Raw genomic sequence first — 19225 nt, forward strand, 5'->3', positions numbered from 1 at the left:
AGTGTAGTACTGAGACAGCTGGACTATATGGTGAGGCATCAACGTGTGCACTTTGTTGTGCAACACAGAAATTTACAAGACTACATTAGACTACATGTCTTAAGAGGCCACTCAGCCTAGTGGATAGTGTTGAAGATCTTCAGGAGGAGTCTGGGCACAATACATTCCAAATGGTATTGACCCTCTGCCCTCAGTTCAGAATGTATCAATCCCTAGTGATATGTGAGACACAGTAACTTTGGGTACTATGAAGGAAAGGTATACAGATGACACTGAATTAAAATAATAAAAAAAAAGAGCCATATATGATAAGCTGGAGCAAAAAATTTTAAAATTCCAACTTAAACCACTGAAATTGTGGAGAAGTAAGAACCATTTTGTTATGTATCAGTGGGACAAGAAATTATGAATGGGGATCTCTGCTGGAGAAAGTTTTGAGGTGTTGAAATCATTAATAAATACTACTTTGTTTATTGCAATTAGATATATCACAATTATTACAAAAAAGGGAAGGTGATAAATCCTTTAAGTTATCCAGTGCAAAATGGAAGCACCCCACCAGGTCCAGTCCTGCTCCCACTGAAATTTATAAGCAACATTTAGACTTAGAATGAGCAGGTAGAACTCCACTGAGTTCAAAGAAGTCACACCCACCTTACTTCAGGTTTGGATATGGTCCAATGGGCATTTAGCCATTGACTTCAATGGGAGGAAACAGGAGCAGACCTACTGTCTTAAAGGTGCAAAATTAAGACAAAACATATTAACACAAAATGAAACAAACATACATTAAATAGTAGTGTTTCCTGATACATACTTCAGATTTTCAAATGAACTTTCTAAGAGGGAAATGATTTACATATCTAATGAAATGATTTATCATTTTGGAAAAATCCACAGTATTTTTATTTCAAGTTTATATTAACTATAAATATCTAATGACAGGAAAGACTTTCCCCATATTTATGTGCTTTGTTTCCCCATCATTTATGTCTTCTGTTCTTTGCCTTTTGGAGAAAACATCACATTGTAAGGCTGCCTTCTTTTTGGACGGTGACAGGGCGCAAGATCCTCTTTAATATAGCCTTAAAAGAATAAAAATAAAATCAGGGTAAAGATTTCAAAACAATCTGGTTAAGAGATGGTACAGTATAAAAGCAAAAGTAATATTCATTTAACAGACCACTGAATTTTGCTTACCACAAAGCTTTTTGTTTAAAGTATTTTTTTTCATTTTTGGAAACTAGTCTGACCCTGCCAGGGATCATTTAGAATGCCCTCAGCCAATGTAAAACATTATCCACTAAAAAAATTACACATTTAGTTATATTGATTTAAAGTAGTTTCCTAATAGCTAATACAGATTGAATATACTGAAGGTCTACTGAGAAATCAGGCTGTCAAATGTTCAACTATTTTGCAACTCATTACACATTTCACTGTCCTCCCTAATAGAAGCTTTTATATTTTATTTTAATAAGTTATTTCTGTAAGATGTATAGAAATACTGCAAAATCTGAGTTATTTAACACAAGACATATTCGCCACATTCTAATTTATCAAATGCACGCAATACAACTTCTCTGGACACAACGTATCATACTTAACAGAACACAGGCCTCTAAAAAAAGGCTGCAGTCTCTGCTTTATTTTTGTGGGTAAGTATAGGACTTCAGCCTTCATATTTGTCAACTTTGCTCTGTTCACAAGTAGCTAAATTTATTAAAATCAAGTTTATTGGTAGATTACTTCTTTGCAGCTGGTGAAATACTTTGTGTGACCCACAATTAAAATATACAAAATCACTTCAAGGGATTGCCAAGGACTAGCCATTTAAATAAGGGCATTCTGTTTTTGAACAACAATTGCAAATATCACATTATATATGGACTTAGCCCTTTATCCTTTTAAAGTAGCTTAATTAGCACAGCTGTTCATTGTTTGACAGTTTATTGCGTAAGACCTTACGCATCAAAACCTAAATTCCCTCTAAGCTGCGCGGCTGTGCAGGAGGCTATCAAGGGCCGTGCAGGCAGGGAGAGGTGCCTGTCCCCCGGCCCCAGCCTTGGAGCTGCTGCGGCCGGGAGAGAGATGCCGCCGCAGCGAGAGGGGGCTGTGGTGGTGGTGGTGGTGGGGAATGAGAAGTCCTCTTTCCTCACCACAGCCCTGGGGCAGCCTGCACCCCAAAACCCTCATCCCTGGCCCCACCCCAGAGCCTGCACCCCCAGCTGGAGCCCGCACCCCCCGCTGGAGCCCTCACCCCCCCTGCACCCCAACCCTCTTCCCCAGCCCTGAGCCCCCTCCCACACTCCGAACCCCTCGGCCCCACCCCCACCACACATCACCTCCATATTAGTGCACATAAGAAAATTCATTCTGCACATGGATGTAAAAAATTAGAAGGAACATTTATCAAAACTCCATCTCTTCTGATAGCGGGCTGAAGATCCCACAGCACTTTTTGACTAGGTAAAGCCAGTCACTTAATTACACTTGTTGTTTGATGTTGAAAATATTCAAGCAAAGCTTAGTCAGTTAATTAGTCAAAGACAGAGTAGTACAGTATGAAAAGGAGACATACATACTGACAATCAGTCTTGCAGCATTCACCTTACACAGAAGGTCTGCTTCAAAAGTATGCATTTTCAACTACCTATATTTATACTACAGTTTACAAGTTAAAGGCTCTCTGTACATCATCCAAGATTCAACCTGCTAGTCTGTACCGGTTTTTTCATCTCGTTTTTCTGTATTGTCCTCTACCTTCCTTATCTTTGTGTTGGATACCACATTCCAGGCACCAGGAGGTACCTCCATGGCCTACTAACTGTATCAGAACTCACTATTCATACATCTTGTCTCTGACAGGTTTTGTATTTGCCTGTGCCAAGGAGCAGAGTTGTGCTGTTGTAAAGTGTTATGGGATATACTTTTGCATGAGTGAACAGAACTCTGGGAAAAGCCTAATACAATTGACATTGGTATAGCTTTGTATAAACTACCCAGTGTTCATACATAATATAATGTGTAATACATATTCATGTGACATGCAGTATGCATAATATATGTTGGCTAACTTTCTACTTGGAAAAGATGGGGATTCAAGCAATTATCCCTGGCCAAGTTGTCCTGCAATCCACCTTAAAACCTTGGAGAACAGATAGCTCCGCATACCTCTATAATTAGTTACAATTTATTAACATTTAGAATGTATATGTACTGTTGTAATTAGATAATAAAGAGTTCAGAAATGCATGGGGCTCTAAATTCAGAATTTCAGTCCCTTTGAAGATATAGATGCAACCCCTTACAAAATGTACATGGTTTAAAGCCATTATGCCATTTAAGGGAATGGTGGGATTGTTTGGTATAATCAAAGTGAAAACTCTAGCACACGAACATCTTGTCAAACAAGTCTTTCAACTACTTCATCGTTTTCCACTCAAAATATCTAAGTAGTTGGATCCACTCTAAAGGCAAGCTGCCTGCAAAATCTGGTTTTAAGGCTAGAGCTTGCTAGAAAAGCATTTGAAACATGAAATATTTTGAAGCCCCATTACTCTAGAACAGCATAATTAAAAAAATCCACACATTTTTAAACCAAACAGTAGATCCATGTGTTAGTAATTCATTATTGTGCCAGCCTACAATGGCTTCTTTAAAGCTATTTATACAAAGAAAGAATACTCTTTTGTGTAAAGAAAAGTCTTAAGAGCAGTTTGTCTTTTTTCAATAAACCAGGATATATGCATAAGAAAGAACAAACCACAATGTTCAGAGGGCAACCACAGATAACTGTTGACAATGCAGCCATTTTATCATACATCCCCATTCATGGTGGTACCTAACAGAGCTATGAAGACCTATCAATTCATCTTATTTGAGGCCTTAAGTAACACAATGAACCAGATTTTCAACTCAGAAAATTCAGTTCAAGTCTAACTCTAGGTTAGAAATAAATATGGTTTTAATTTAGTTCTGTGGGAATTCTTCCCATATCCTCCCACTCTATCCCAGTTCATAGGAATTCTCTTTACATTCCCCCTTCCCAATATCCCAGAAGCCATTGAACAAATAGCAACGTTTACTCAGGACTTTAGCAGCTGGTGGTCAAATGGAATTTGACAGAGCTGTGTAGGGAATCTTTCATTATGAAACGAGCATCTTAGTGCTTTTAATACTTCAGTTTTCTCAGCATTAAATTTAAAAACAAAAACATACAAACTTTCCAACACAACGATTTTATATACTCACCTCTTTCCACACAAGTTTGAGTGGAAGGAAATCCAACCTCCCAGAAGTTTTCTGGTGTACTAGGAGGAATGTAGCGGAATCGATGTCTTGAACAAGCAGCCAACTTCTTTTCTCTCTCCCCTTCTGGAATATCTGCATAATACTAAAAACAGAAATTGGAAAATATGTAATAGGTCATAAAAATGAACAATGATATATAAGAGGCAATTACGTTACTTGTATCACACTATCATTACTGATTATTGTGCTTAAATACATACACATTGGTGAGTCTGGCCAAAACTACAGATTTAGATTTGCATGTCCCTGACCTTAAGTGTTAGTTTGTTAAACTTGACTTATTATGTATTTCATCTTCATTACTATAACTTTAGAAATGCACCCTAAACAGGCAACTGTGTTAGTTTTATACATTGTAATATGAAAAAAAACCAAACAATACAAAACTCTCACACATATGTAACTACTCATGTAAATAGTCCCATTGACTGGTCTCATATGTAAAATTAAGCCTGTACATAAGTCTGCAGAATTGGGGCTTAAAACAGATTGGAATACATACAGAGACCAATAGAAGAATCAAAATCAACCAATAAAAGTAGCAATATTCAGTTTAAAATAATTGAGTTTTCAGGTATAAATGAAACACACAGTCCCTGGGGCCAGATTCTCTGCTGTATCTAGCTCATGGTTGTTTCAATGGAGAAGGGAGAAAGCTGTAGGGGTCCCTGATTTACTATGCAACACATGGCAAAAGTCAGAGCAGCTAAGAAGCTGGTGTAACCTATGCCAACTGACTATGATCCCTGATGAACTAGCTGGAGTACACTGTGATCTGGTTTCCTCTGCTCCCCTCCCCAGCAACTGTGCTACGGGGTACAGGGAGAGAGGCATAGCAGCTAGTTCTATGCCAGCTGGAAACTCCCCACTCACAGGGAGAATCCCATGCAGGAGAATTATGGTGAGTCTCTATTCCGTTTGTGCTAGCCGAACAATTCAAAAGAATTAGATCAGGGTGAAAATCTGCCCTACATACATTGAACCAGATTCTGCCTTCACTGACACTAGTGCAATGACACGGACTTCAAAAAGAACACAATATATTCCAGTACACCCCGAGTAATACAATAGTTATATATAACTTTTTTAAAAAGTGTCTGATTTACATGGTTCAGTCATTTATTAGAGTGGCTCCAATGTGTATCATGAAAGAGAATAATTTTCATCCTCCTTCTAGTATTATAGACCAGGCTTCTGGCCAAAAGCTCCTGTTAATTCCAGTCTGCAATTTAGACATTATAACATACTGCAGTATTTATGTATCCAGCACTGTCTTTCCAAAGCTTGAATTAATGATTTAATTCAATTAGCAATCCAACAGTCTTGTGCTATTCAAACTTTTAAAGTTGGAGCTCATCAAAAGAGTTAAAGTAATCATGGCAAAATACTACAATGGTATGATCAGAAGAGACAAAACAAGTTAAAAGCTTAGTCTAGGATGACCAGATGTCCTGATTTTATAGGGACAGTCTGGATTTTTGGGTCTTTTTTCTTATATAGGCTCCTATTACCCCCCACCCTGTCCCAATTTTTCACATTTGCTGTCTGGTCACCTTACCTTAGTCCAGCCAAGCAGAAAGTAATCTGGAGTAAGAGACATGAAAGAAATGGAATGCTCATCCAGTACAGGATTGCTTTTATTAATGGGGTTCCCCAAAGTTTTGTTTTGTTTCCCATCTCCAGCTAGTGCTAGTAAGATGCCACACAAGGCCTGCATACTGGGAATGCTAAAGAATACTAGCAAACTCATTCTCTCAATATTTGGTGGGGAAACATAAAACAGTCAAAAACCAAAAAAGAAAGGATGTCAGCAATGGTGGTGGTGTGGACAGCAAAACAACCACAACACACAGAGAGAGCTATTAATGAGAGATGACACATAGTAATATGAAGAGAGGATTAATTCAATTGTACTGTTTCTGTAGCATGGGGTAAGTGCAGGCCTGCCTGAGGCTGAGGTACTTTATATTAAAGATATAAACGGCTGAGTTGGTGTTATCCAGCATTGATTTGACAGAAGAACAAAATTTGTTCTAAATATCACCGTTAGTACATGCTTCTCATCATCTGGTGGCAAGCGGGCTTTCTGGGTCATCAAGGAAGCAAGAGGTCTTAAAGAGATTGAATGTCCTTTAATGGGCTGTACCAAGACTGTCAGAGTTTCCCCTTTCTATCCTGCAAGACTCCTGGTTTGCTGGTTAGACAGAAGAGCTAGATCTGCAGATGTGATTAATTTAAAATTACTTTTTGCTTTGAACAGAGGTTTTGGTACAAAGTCTGCCAAGAGAGAAATCCTAAGCACTTAAACATCAGGAATCTACCTGTGTCTTATTCGCTCTACTGATGCAAAAATGGTTGCCCCTCTCCTTTACATCCAGCCAAGATGTCTTATATGTGCTATAAAACTGGTTTTGTTAACTGGTATAACTGTACATAAATTAGACATTGCTCATTTCCATTTGGAGAACATGTTGATGTACTTTGAAACTACAGTACTATGCTTAGAAAGATAGATTAGAATTTCTTCCCCACCACACAAATCCACAAAAGAATTTTAGCAGTATGTGTTTGAGATTATAGATAGGCTGATGAAAAGCAGAACAGTAAACAGGTAATGGTTATTTTGTAGTCAGCTTTCAGTGGTCAATGTTAGAAAACATATCAGAAGAACTTTTTTTTTTTTTTTAAAAGCAGACCAACTAAATTAACAAGAGATATTGTACAATGTCTGTTCAAAAAGAAAATCCACATCAGTCAATCAGATTAATTATAGCTAAATATTACTTAAGGATAATTAGAAATAGGTCTAAATCCTAAATGGTCCTAAAACAGTTTATTAGGAATTTTAGAACAGTATATTAAAAACCTCATATTTTTCCCCTCTACCAGGCTTGTTGTAAAACAAATTTTAGGCCTAAACTACTAAATTGTCTGAACTGCTGGGGAATGGAGTGAACCAGGATTAAAACAATTTAAAAGCTATAGTACTATTTTCTGGGGAAATTAAAAAACAAAAATCAACAGTAACAAACTGAATTGTCATCATTTTGCAAGAACCAGAAAGTAAGGCTTTTAAATTTTAGCTCCATTAGAACAGCGGTGACAGGGGTGAATATTTGCCAGAGAGCAGAAGAAAACATTGACAGATGCTTCTAAAGTGACAGGGTAGCTAAAGGATAGAAAAAAAAAAAGTATAAACAAGCAGTCAGGGTCCTATTAAGGATGCCATTTCAAACACAAAATATGTATTTTCATTAAAAATTGTGTATAAAGTCATCATGACCAAGAATGCAGTATCATCAAGGAAAAATATAATAGGGAGTTACCACTAACTTGCAAAAATTCTGTTTGGGAGCAGTCTTTTTGGAGTAGCTCTTACAGATATCTACATATTGAGTAAAGACGAGAGAGCCAAAATTTGATGTTAACATATATTGTAGTGTTAGGTGCCAGAAACGGATATGGAAATGGCTTCTTATCTAATGAGGACTATGTTTTCAATACTGATTCTCCTTTGGAGCTCTGAATGGACCAAAGTATGCAGACAATTAACCAAGTGGTAGCTTCAGTTAAGAATTTTTTCAAATCCAGTCATTTTAGTGCAATGTTCTTGCCAACCATTCCGTACAATCTTGGATGGTTTATACTAAAAAAAAAAACAACAAAAAAAAACCAAACAAAAAAACCTTTCCTCAAAAATAATTAGAATAAAAACAGAATTCTAACTCTTGTACATTATGAAATAAGTCTACAAATGTTTCCACGATGTTACTTGCCAAAATATAACGAGAATTGGGTTCGTTGGGAGGAAAAGTCCTGTAGCATGCAGAGACAGGAAATTAAAATTGTTAATGCATGGCTCTTGGCACAAGAAACAGAGTAGAGCTGCTTTTTTTTAAAATGCTCTGTTTTCATTCAAACCCTCTAGATTTCACATATTTTGGAACAGAGAATTTACTTTTACAGTCAGCTGTAAATAAAACTATTTGCATTAAAACCTCATTTTAGTGAAGGTTTTATCAAAGGGATTTTTCATGAACTTGTTTTGTTCAAGAACATACTAATAAGCCACATTACTCAGTTGGAGAAATTTAGCTATCTGTTGGACAGAATGGATGTTAAGAAAAATATTGGTTCTAAATAAGAGTGGAAATTAAGCAATAAAACTCAGTGAGAACTCTTATTAGCTCATTAATCCACACCTCAGACATGTTGTGAAGTATGAGATTGTAGCTCTATATCTCCAGCAGATTGAAAAGTATATTAATGACCAAATGAAGCAGAGTCTATTATACACATAAAATAAGGGTAACACACATATGTGTCCGAAAGCATTTCATTTACTTTAAAGGGAGAAAAAAAAATGTAAAAATGTCTTTACAACTTTTTTCTCTACCCTTTACATCAGTGGTCTGCAAACTTTTCCAGTTGCATCCTCCCTTACCATTACCGGAATCTGTCAATGCCCCACCCTTCCATTAGTGCACAGCCAAGGCTTCCTCAGCAGCAGAGCCTGGGCTGAAGACAGAGCTGGGGGTGGAACTGGGGATAGCAGAGGAGCTGGGGCTAGCAGCAGAGCTGAGGTGGAGAGGGAATGAGGGCAGAACGGGGCTGGGGGCAGATCAGGGTGCAAAGTGGGACTGAGGCAGAGCAGAACTGGGGGCTGAACAGGGCTGGGGGCAGAGACAGTCTTGGGGCAGAGTGGGGCTGGAAGTATAGTATTCCTCCCTGTTCCTCGCTTGGGGGCTGGCCTGGCCCTGCCACACGATCCCCTGAATATTCCTCTGTGCCCCCATGGGGGGGGGCACGCCCCACAGTTTGGGAATCACTGCCTTACATTATACTTTATATTACACTTGTTGCTTAGTCTAAGAATTGGTGAGTTATACAACATTACACGTATAAGTTTTGGGCACTGTAGATATGAACCAGATATCACTAAGAGTCAGACTGCTGCTCTGACAGTCAATGTGCAAAACTATACTATAATAGTTGGTACTGACAAATCATATGTTATTTTCAAAATAACAAGCAGTTGCAGAGGGCTAAATTTTCAATCTGGTTTATAAAGGTATCTGCAATTTTGACAGGCAAATTTTGTACGCATTTGTACATATACACGCATGTGCAATTTTGTTTGAATACTTGTTCCTGTATGTAAATTCAGAAAGAAAAAAAAATGAAGAATATACCATGAAGTGCACCTTAACATTACAATTTTATCTTGGACCCAATTCTGGATCTCTGAGCTTTAGCAGAAGTAGTGCTATCACACTCTTGCTAAGATACTGGTGGATCAACCATTCAGTGGTTCTCAGATTTTTGTATTGGTGACCCCTTTCACACAGCAAGCCTGAGTGTGTGACCCCCACCACAGAAATTAAAAACACCTTTTTTATTTTTAACACTATTAAATGATGGAAGTGAAGCAGAGTTTGGGGGTGGAGACTGATAGCTTGCGACCTACCACCAGTTTGAGAACCCCTGGGCTAGTTGATTTATTTTTGTTAACTGAGGCCTCATTGACATGACGATTTGCAATGCCTACTCCTTTGAGCAGATACAGGAAAGATAAGTAAGTAAATGCCAATGCTATCATTCCAAGATGTTGTTTTATCTAATTATTTTTCATTATTACAGTACCTAATTTTTATTATGGCTCTCTACCGTGGCCAACAGCTTTAGTACAACTGACTTCTTTGCCGCTTGATTTACCAGTACTCATGCGTCTATGTTTTCAATTTGAGAAGCATTTCAGGTCTCTGGTACCAAGCAAGTTAAAAGAATGCAAGACTGACCAAAACTTAGAGTTTTACTTACTATTTCACATTCCTTACAGGTATGGCCCAGCAATTTTCTTCTCTCTTCTCTCTTCCGAACAACCTCAATATGAGGAAAACCTAACACAGTATTTTTTCTGAAAAGCAAAATGAAAGAGTCACTAGAAGCATGTCTACACGACTCTGCAGTGCAGGATTTGTTAATTGCAGAGTGCACCACAATGTTGCACTCTAACTGCTCCCATTCAACTCTTTCAAACAGGACTATGTTAATGCAACGCAGGCACCTTTTAGTTCATGCCAGCAGCATCCACATGGGGCAGTTACAGTGCAACATTCTGGTGCACGCTGTGATTCACCCACCACACAGTCTGCAGCGTAGCGCAGTGCAGACATAGCCTAGGTTTTCACTTGATAATGTATTTCCTTGGGAAGTTACGGTGTTCATTAACCCAATGAAGCAGACAGCAGCAAGGAAATAATAGGATTTCACTGGGACAATCTAACAGATTTGAAAAAACTTCAGCTTCCTGACAACTGCCATATAAAAAGCTATCTTTCACATCTGAACACAAAGGAATAATTTGTAGCCAAAAGAATAATTTGTAGCCAAAAGAAGTTGCAGTGTTTTTTTAAAGTAAGTTGTCTTACACGTATCTATGCCCCTATGTGAAAGAGGAACTGCTGAACAGCTCATCTCTACTTAAAAACCTTGAATTGTACTAACTCATCGCCTGCCGAACTTAAGGTTTCAGTTTTTTTAGTAAATGCTTCACGAGTGCCATTATGTTTCTACCTCTGTTTGAGCCAACTGTATGGGATTTTTCAACTTTGCATTTTCTTTTTAGCAAGACACAATGTCAGTCTCTTTCCTCTGCAAAGTGAAAACAGGCTGGGTATAGAATAGATGTGTGAGCCAGACAATAAACTGCATGCTTAATGGTATTATGAAATGAAGACTAACAGGTTATTATGAAAACAGGAGATGAATGGAGAAAGGCACTAAGATATACAGTGGTCTGTTGAACGTTCCTTATTTAACGTCCACAGGAATTTCAAAAAGCTTGATTTAAAATAAATAAATAAAAATATTGACACACTGAAAAAACCCTCACTTATAAGAAATCAGTATGTTTTTTGGCCTTGGAGGAGAATTGCATAAAGGAGCTAGTCAGCGACCCCAGCAAGTAGCAACAGGACTAGCCAAAGCAGGGACTTTTTTCAGCTTTGGACATTCCACTCAGAACTGTAGGAAGTTCGCGGACTCTCTCTTCCTTGGGCAGGTAGCCTGTTTACTCAAACTCTTCACACTCTCCAGTCTCTTCACCTCAGCTTCATTCCATACCTGCCCCTCCTTACCTTCTTCTCCCCTGCCCTGTCCCCCTTTCTCTCCTTCCCTTTTTTCTTCTTTCCATTTAGCTGATCCATTCCTAAGTACCACTCCCCCACTGCCAGTCATGGAACATACTTGATGTTTGCTACCATCAAATTGTTTAGTCTCCTTGTATGTTATATCCCTTCCCCAACCCTGTGTCTCTCTTGTCCATTTAGATTGTGAACATTCTGGGGCAGGAATCATCTACTACTCTATACATTTATATAGTGCCTAGCATAATAGGGCCCCATTCTCAGCTTGCCCTTAGGCACTACCATAATAAACATGGTAATACATAACTTGAGCTAGTGTGTGTTTGGAAAAACATCACAGATTATAGAAGCATGCTTTTAGAAAAAGAGTAACATTTCTGTCTCTTTATTAAAAAGTGACAAGGATTCTTCTCTTCCAATGTTCTGTAGTTTCTCTTTCCGATTCATCTTCTTTCTTTGTAATAACCACCAGAATTCATACAGAGATTTTTCCAGTTGTACACCTTCAGCTTCTTTGTATGGAATGATTTAGCAGTTTTATTTTATGAAAGGATAAGGTCTCTTCAGAGGGGAAGACCTAATCTTCCATTAATAAAAAATGTTGCATTACCTTTCATCACTTTTAAAATATGGCTCCACAAAAGCTTTCTGCTTGGTTTTATCTTGTTTATTCTCATGCTCTGTAAATAAATAAAAACATGCCATAAGTCTGTTACTGAATTGCCTAGACAGAATGACCATAAAATGATTGAGCTAGATATACTGCATAAATTGCATAAAACTATTTTAGTCAACCATTATGGAACTGAACCAAAACCACCTGTAGATTTTTCAATTTTAATATTTCACAATTATCTATTTGTCCTCTCATGTGCTGAATGACAGCACTGAGATCAAGCTTCATGAAATACATAATCTGCTTTGAGGCAACAGATGCAGTATGAGAAGCATGGAATGGGTGAGCAAGAGGATTAAAATAGTGTGTAAGTGAAAAATAAAGAGATAATAGTAGGAGATGTAAAGTGGAATGAGGAAGATTGGGGAAAAGAGCACAAAGAAGAGAGATGTTGCTAGGATGCAAAGTATTCAAATAGTCTTAGAAAGAGCTCCTTGAAAAAAGAATTATCGCCCCCCCCACATTAAATTGAGTTAGTAACTGCAACCAAATCAACCCACTAACACCAAGAATCAGTGATTCCTAGAACAGACATCCAACTGTACAGCCCCTATGTTAACTTCTGCGATGCTTCCCTGCTTCTGTATGAATGCTAAATGAGTCACTTAATGCAGTAGCTTTTAAATAGCTCTCTATTCTCTTAAAATCCTGGAATAGTGAATGAATTCCTTTGAGTTTCTGATAAACAAAATAATCACTTATTTGGTATATTTCTTTTTCTAGTGGGATTGTGTCCCAATTAAGAAGATAGGTTCTTGTTTAGTTTGACCAAATTATTAATAGTATAATTAAAGGAAAAACAAGTGTACTACTTACTCATTAGTTTGCTTGCTGATAACACTTCCTCATTTTCCTCCTCTTCCTCAAGAGGATTTTCTTTTTCATCACATGCTGAAGAACTATCCTCTTCTAGACAAGATTTATATTCTTCATATGATGTCCGATCAAACATTTCTGCTAAGCTATCATTCATTTTTCTTTCTCCCTCTGTAAAAAAGGTCAGAATGAACATCCAAATCAGTCTTTCAACAAAACATATATTTTTGGTGGAACATTAGTCAAAAGAACAGGGTTATACTGTACTTCCAGCTCTGTCACTATCTTGCTACAGCAGCTTGGTCAACTCACTTAATTTTTGTGTGCCTTGTTCTTCATCTTTTAATATGGATTCTGCTTTCCTACCTCAGAAAGATACCTTGATTGATATAAGTGTATAGACGAAAAAGTGATTTCACAATAATAAATCCTCAACCGTAGCACTGCATGAATGAAGATATTTTGTTGATAGCTGCTATTGTAGAGTTATCCAAACACAAATATCATTATTCTTTACTGGTGAATGATAATAGACCTCCATCTGACTTAGATATTTTAAATATAGTCAAATTGATTTATATACGACATGAAATAATTTTTATATATCTTTATAAGATCACACACGCACACATTATAATTGTATATATTTAGCATATTAAAAATGAGATCTTTCTACAGATAAAATAAGTTTGATAGGGTCAATAATGGGGTATTTTTTGTGTCATGACAGTACTTAAATATTTAACATGTTTATTTCAGGTTAGACAAGTACTATATGAGGTATATTTAATTTGTTTATAGAAGTAGAAAGGAAGCACAATCTTAGCCATAAACTATGAACCCTATCCAAGTCTTTGACCTCAATATAAAGTTTTCTATTGACTTCAACAGGAAATGGATTAAACCATCATGATAAACTTGTAGTCGTTACATCAATGCTACCGTAATGCTACAAACCAAACTATACTGTATCATCAACCAATTTTCAATCAATTTCTAAAGAGGAGAAAAATACATACTTGGACTGCTTTCTCCTTTCTGCTCTTGGGTTTTCATTTTTAATAGCATGCTTTCACTAACATATGTGTAGTCCATGTCAGTCTCTCCTCCTACTCTTGATTGAGAGCCTTCCTGAATAAATGAAGTATAATAATGGTAACCACACTTAAAAGTTATAACGAATTGACATATTTCAGTCTCATATCAGGTACCTGAAGTTTCTTTACACTGCAGTGGTTCTCAAACTTTTGTACTGGTGACCCCATTCACATAACACGCCTCTGAGTGCGACCCCCCCCCTTATAAATTAAAAACACTTATATATATATTTAACACCATTATAAATGCTGGATGCAAAGCGGGGTTTGGGGTGGAGGCTGACACCTCGTGACCCCCTGAGGGGTCCCGACCCCCAGTTTGAGAATCCCCGCTTTACAGAGACAATTCAGACAAGTCTCCCAAAGAAATTTAACAAGTTCTCCACTACTGGAGCTAAGAATCTACTGATAAGTTTTTCCACAGTTGTCTTCGGAAAGTAACATCTGCATGGCAGAGATACAGAAACTTGTTGCTAATGCCAGGTTATACAACTGGATTTGAAACCAGGGTAATCTGGCGAACATCACTAATCACCAAGATCACATTCTACAGGTTCCTTCTGTAAAGTTCTATGAAAGGAAAATGTATTTATGGATGTATAAAGCAATTCATCAAACTGTCAAATCTCATGGAAACAACACCTGCAATTACATGAAGAATCAATACATTTGCAAACAAATTAATCTTTTAAGACAAGCAAGAAGGACAAAACAATTACCATTCAGGAAAACATTCAACAAGGCCATGCTTCCTTACGGACTAAGTGTCAGCAATCCAAATAAAGTTAATACAGTCAAGTCTTGTAAGTCTCCAACTATTTACAATATAGAGTTCACAGTGAACACTTACAAAAGACAAATTGCATAATTAAGAACATTCTTTAATTTTTTTACAAAATATTTTAGTAATGACTGTTCCCTTTTCCACAGCTACTGGAAAAGCACTCAGAAGAATGTGGTACTAACTTTGTAATGGATAATGGAGAGCTTTGGGAGATAAGTTGAGGATCTGCTTTGCAAAGTTTTGTTTTAAAAATAAGTAAAATGTATTTGTAATGCTTAAGTCTACTCTTGGCATTTTTTCTAAACCATGATTTATACGTGCAGCCTAATATCAAATTAGCCTAATTTACTCTTTTTTAAAAAGTTAAATTTATTATTTATTTTATGGGACATGAGGGTGTGACTCAAATTTCTGCTTACCTTGGTGCCAATAACCGTAATATCCATTTTGTACTGGGAAAGGTCTGCTCCTGGATCTATACTCCACTGCATATTTTCTAAGGATGGTTTATCTTAGAGGTGGGGATACAGGAAGCAAGAGAGAAAAGAGAAATCAGAATCAAACTACTGACATCTAATGCCAATCTTAGGTGTATTTCCTTTTTAGATATTCATTATTCTTTTAGGCTTGATTTTTCTCATAACAAGGTTGAAATAGTGCAGAGTAAGTACACTAATATGATCTAATTTAGTTCGGATATAAAGAATTTTAAAATAATTCTTTAGATTTTTCTGTATATTCACTGTATACGCTGTTACTGTAATGATGCACTCTCTTTTGTATAGTACGTATAAATATCATGATCTTAAATAAGGATAATATTACAATAAAAAGTTTCACGTGGTCTGTCAGCTCATCCTATCTATTCAATACTGATAATGACAAAAAAAGTAAAGATACTACTAAACAAATAGCTACGTTGGTGGTCTGAGTTCTTCTGTTTCAGAGTTGGCTCCAAAAGAATACTGCTGAGTGAAGAGTTATCGAGAGAGAGAGGGAGTGTCAGAGATTCCAGTTAGAAAAGTGAAAATATATAGTATAATTCCTGTAAATAGGGGTATTTGGTAGTAATGCTCTCCATAACTAAAGAACAGGAATTTCTTAGAAAGGATAACGTGAATGCAAACAAACATACAGACAGCCTTAAAGCCAGCTATCATTCATTGTAAATGTCTATCTATATATGAGAAAGTTGGTGTACAGTAAAACAAACTTATTTTGTTTCAACATCTTATTCATATACTGCAGCAATGTGCTATGTGCACTTATACTGTAAAGTAAACTAGATTTAAAAAAAATTCTTTCCTGCCCTTAATCTAAAGCCATGAACAAATACTGTCTAGTGAAAACAGAATGATAGGGGACATTATTGATGAAACCTTCATGAAACAGGTATGTTTTCAAAAGTGATTTGAGACAAACGAGGATGGAGTCAGTTAATGTACAGGTAATTCTAGGAATAAGAGGTGGCATATCAAAGGGCATGAAGTTAGGAGCAGGATTAGAGGAAGGGAACAACAACAACAACAGGAGGAGGAGGAGGAGGAGGAGAACAAAAATGTGAACATTCAACTATAGACATGGGCTGAAGAAAGAAAAATGTTAAGTTACCTTGTTCATTTTGCAGTGGTTTAGTTTTTGTTATTCTACAAGGGTTTGGTTGAAGCACAGATGCCAGCTCACATTCTCCATGTCCTGTCCTGGTTTTCTTTCTAATTGGTTCATGGCCACCGGCAACCTAACAACATACTACAATTTTAACATTTCCCAGACTTTAAACACAACATTTGGAAAGGAAAAACATAAAATACACATTTCCCTCATAGATGCAACATACCTTCATGTCATCAAAAAGTAGTTCTGTCTCCACTGTGTTTGGCAATGATGGAATTTTGAAAGCAGAGATTTCTTCTTTTATTTGCATCAAAGGTTTATCATCTGGGCATGTTTTGCCATGTGACTGGAGAATCATCTCCTGTACATAGGGATCTTCTTGTGACTCTTTTCCTGACAAATAGCTTCCATTGTTGCTATTTTGGATGGATGAAGAACCCTTTGGAATGGGCTTCACCAGCTGTGAAAAAACATCATGCAGCGTGACCTCTCTTAGTTTATTTTTACAGATCTCATCACTTCTTGAGCTTTTTTCTTGACAGTGAATAGCAGAAAAACGATCAGACAGGTCCAGAGGCTTAATTATATAATCTCCATTAACAGGTTGAAAGTCTGCTTGAAAAGGGGAAGAGTTTTCTTTGTTGAAAGATGTTTTTTCACAGCTAGTCACAAGCTCATCTTCTGTTTTCTTTCTTTTAGCATATCTATCTGCCACTTGTTTGTGAGGAGCAAGGAGGAAGTCATTCTTGATCATCTCATCTTTACCTGAGCAAGTGTTGACCACACAAGTTATGGATTCATTAACATCGCTTTTCACAACCATCTGCCTACTGGCTGAGACCTGGCTGATAACAGAGTTTACTTCAGCCACAAGATTAAGTGGTGCAACAAGAGCAACATCTTCAGATTTTGATCTAACTTTATGAGATCTAGAATTGAAAGTACTGTTGAAAGGTTTTTTTTTGGCATTGGACTTCTGTCCTGTTTCTAAAACAGAAGGGGAAAGACTTGAAGTCAGGCTGTTCTTCATGTTGTTAGATGCTCCGAAAACAGGAGAAGCTACCTGAGAATCCCAGTCTACATCTGGTGGAGTGTTCTGAGATGGATCTGAAAGTCTGAACATATTGAGAGATGAAAGACATACCTTGAACCACTGGGAAAAATGATTTTTAAAAAATTCAGTCCCCTAAAATATGAGCAATATTCAACAATTTTCAGGCAGCAACTGTATAAATTGAGGGGGAAATTATGTACACTTACCAGCATGTATTCTAGTAGCTGAACAGAAAATTAAAAAGTTGTAATGACTTTAGTTTGTTAGGTTTCAGAGTAGCAGCCGTGTTAGTCTGTATTTGCAAAAAGAAAAGGAGTACTTGTGGCACCTTAGAGACTAACCAACCGATGAAGTGAGCTGTAGCTCACGAAAGCTTATGCTCAAATAAATTGGTTAGTCTAAGGTGCCACAAGTACTCCTTTTCTTTTTAGTTTGTTAGTACAGTATTATCTAAAATTTTAGTAGTTAGTATTAATAAAGGGTTACCTCCCTGAAAGCTGTAATACAACACTATTCCTGGCTGTATTTCTTATTGGATAAAAAGGAAAGATGAGAAATGAACATTGTTTGTACGCATATAAGATCTGGTCAATGATCACAGTTAAAACCAGAGGACCAAAACTAGGCACAAACAGATCTGGTTTTCTGTTTCAATGTGACCCTGAGTCCTCCCCTGGCTTCTCTCAAAAATGGAAGAGGAATCAACCTGACATAGAAATCTCTCACCCACAGGCCTTGGCTTTCAATCTATTCAAAGGATGGAAGGTGGAGAAGGTCTGGGAGAAAGGCCAATATAGGTTCTTATATGAATCGTATTACTGTTGAAACTGACTATTTCAGCAGCATGAGACCTATAACCTCCTCAATAATGTCTGTGGGGCAGTCAATGGTTCCCTCTTGGGATCTTCAGGTGGCAGCCAGCTCACTCACCAAATGGCCACTCCGACCCATGCTACCTTAGAGAAGAAATTAAGGGAAATGGCCCACCTGCCTGTCTCTTTTCAGCAAAAGTGAATTCCTGGTGCCACTCTACTATCTTACCAGAGTCTGAGGTTGAAGGTACCCCAGAATGCACCACACAATAGCTAAGAAAATCTCAGAAGTGGGGATTCATTGCCCTAGGATACTTCCCCCTCAAACATTTAATGTCATCTTGGTAAGAAAGAAGTAAAAATCAATGGTTTTGTAAATCTCTCCAAGTCATAAGGAATTTTGTTTGGTTTTTAATAACACTGACCTGTTCGGGTCCATGAAGCCCACATAAAATGAAACTACTGGGTTTTGCAGAGCCCTAACTTTAAAGACAGACACCATATTTTATCAAAACTAAGATTTGATATAAGCCAATTTAACTCTATTCATTTTTATTTGCTATAAATTAAAAAGAAACTCACCCCAAGTTATCGTCATTTCTTGATGATTCATGAGCTAGCTGTTTTCTGGAATCTTCCCACTGTGGGCTCTGAGGCACTGGAATGTTACTTCTAAGAGCATTCAGTACGCTCTGGGACTCCTTGAATGCCATAAAAAGAAAGTACATTTGTATGAAAGAATAGAAAAGAACTAAAATTATAAATATTAGACTTGCAAATTAGAACACCAAAATCCCAAACTAAATAGTTCAATTTTGAAACTAAGTAGCTGAAGTTTACCGACCAGCTGTTATAGTACTTAACAATCTGCTTTTAAATAAGCCCTAAAAAAGCGCTTTAGAACTTTTTT

General features: G+C 37.2%; 1 protein-coding gene across 3 annotated transcripts in view; it reads right to left on the reverse strand.

Annotated features, from left to right (window-relative positions):
• Positions 1–444: 444 nt before the first annotated feature.
• The window catches only part of RBBP8 (RB binding protein 8, endonuclease), a 66741-nt gene continuing 47960 nt past the window's right edge, over positions 445–19225 (reverse strand). For 2 of the 3 annotated variants that reach the window (XM_074944507.1, XM_074944508.1), the window contains 10 exons: positions 18898–19016; positions 16673–17564; positions 16447–16573; positions 15255–15346; positions 13974–14085; positions 12955–13125; positions 12073–12142; positions 10135–10231; positions 4255–4396; positions 445–1085 (listed from right to left, as the gene is read on the reverse strand). In XM_074944507.1, coding sequence (XP_074800608.1) covers positions 988–1085; positions 4255–4396; positions 10135–10231; positions 12073–12142; positions 12955–13125; positions 13974–14085; positions 15255–15346; positions 16447–16573; positions 16673–17564; positions 18898–19016 — 1920 coding nt within the window. In that variant the 3' untranslated portion in view covers positions 445–987. The remainder of the gene's footprint in view (positions 1086–4254; positions 4397–10134; positions 10232–12072; positions 12143–12954; positions 13126–13973; positions 14086–15254; positions 15347–16446; positions 16574–16672; positions 17565–18897; positions 19017–19225) is intronic. The other variant, XM_074944509.1, reaches the window with a different exon arrangement.

The sequence above is a fragment of the Natator depressus genome, chromosome 2, assembly GCF_965152275.1.
Source record: "Natator depressus isolate rNatDep1 chromosome 2, rNatDep2.hap1, whole genome shotgun sequence".
Classification (NCBI taxonomy): Eukaryota; Metazoa; Chordata; order Testudines; family Cheloniidae; genus Natator; species Natator depressus.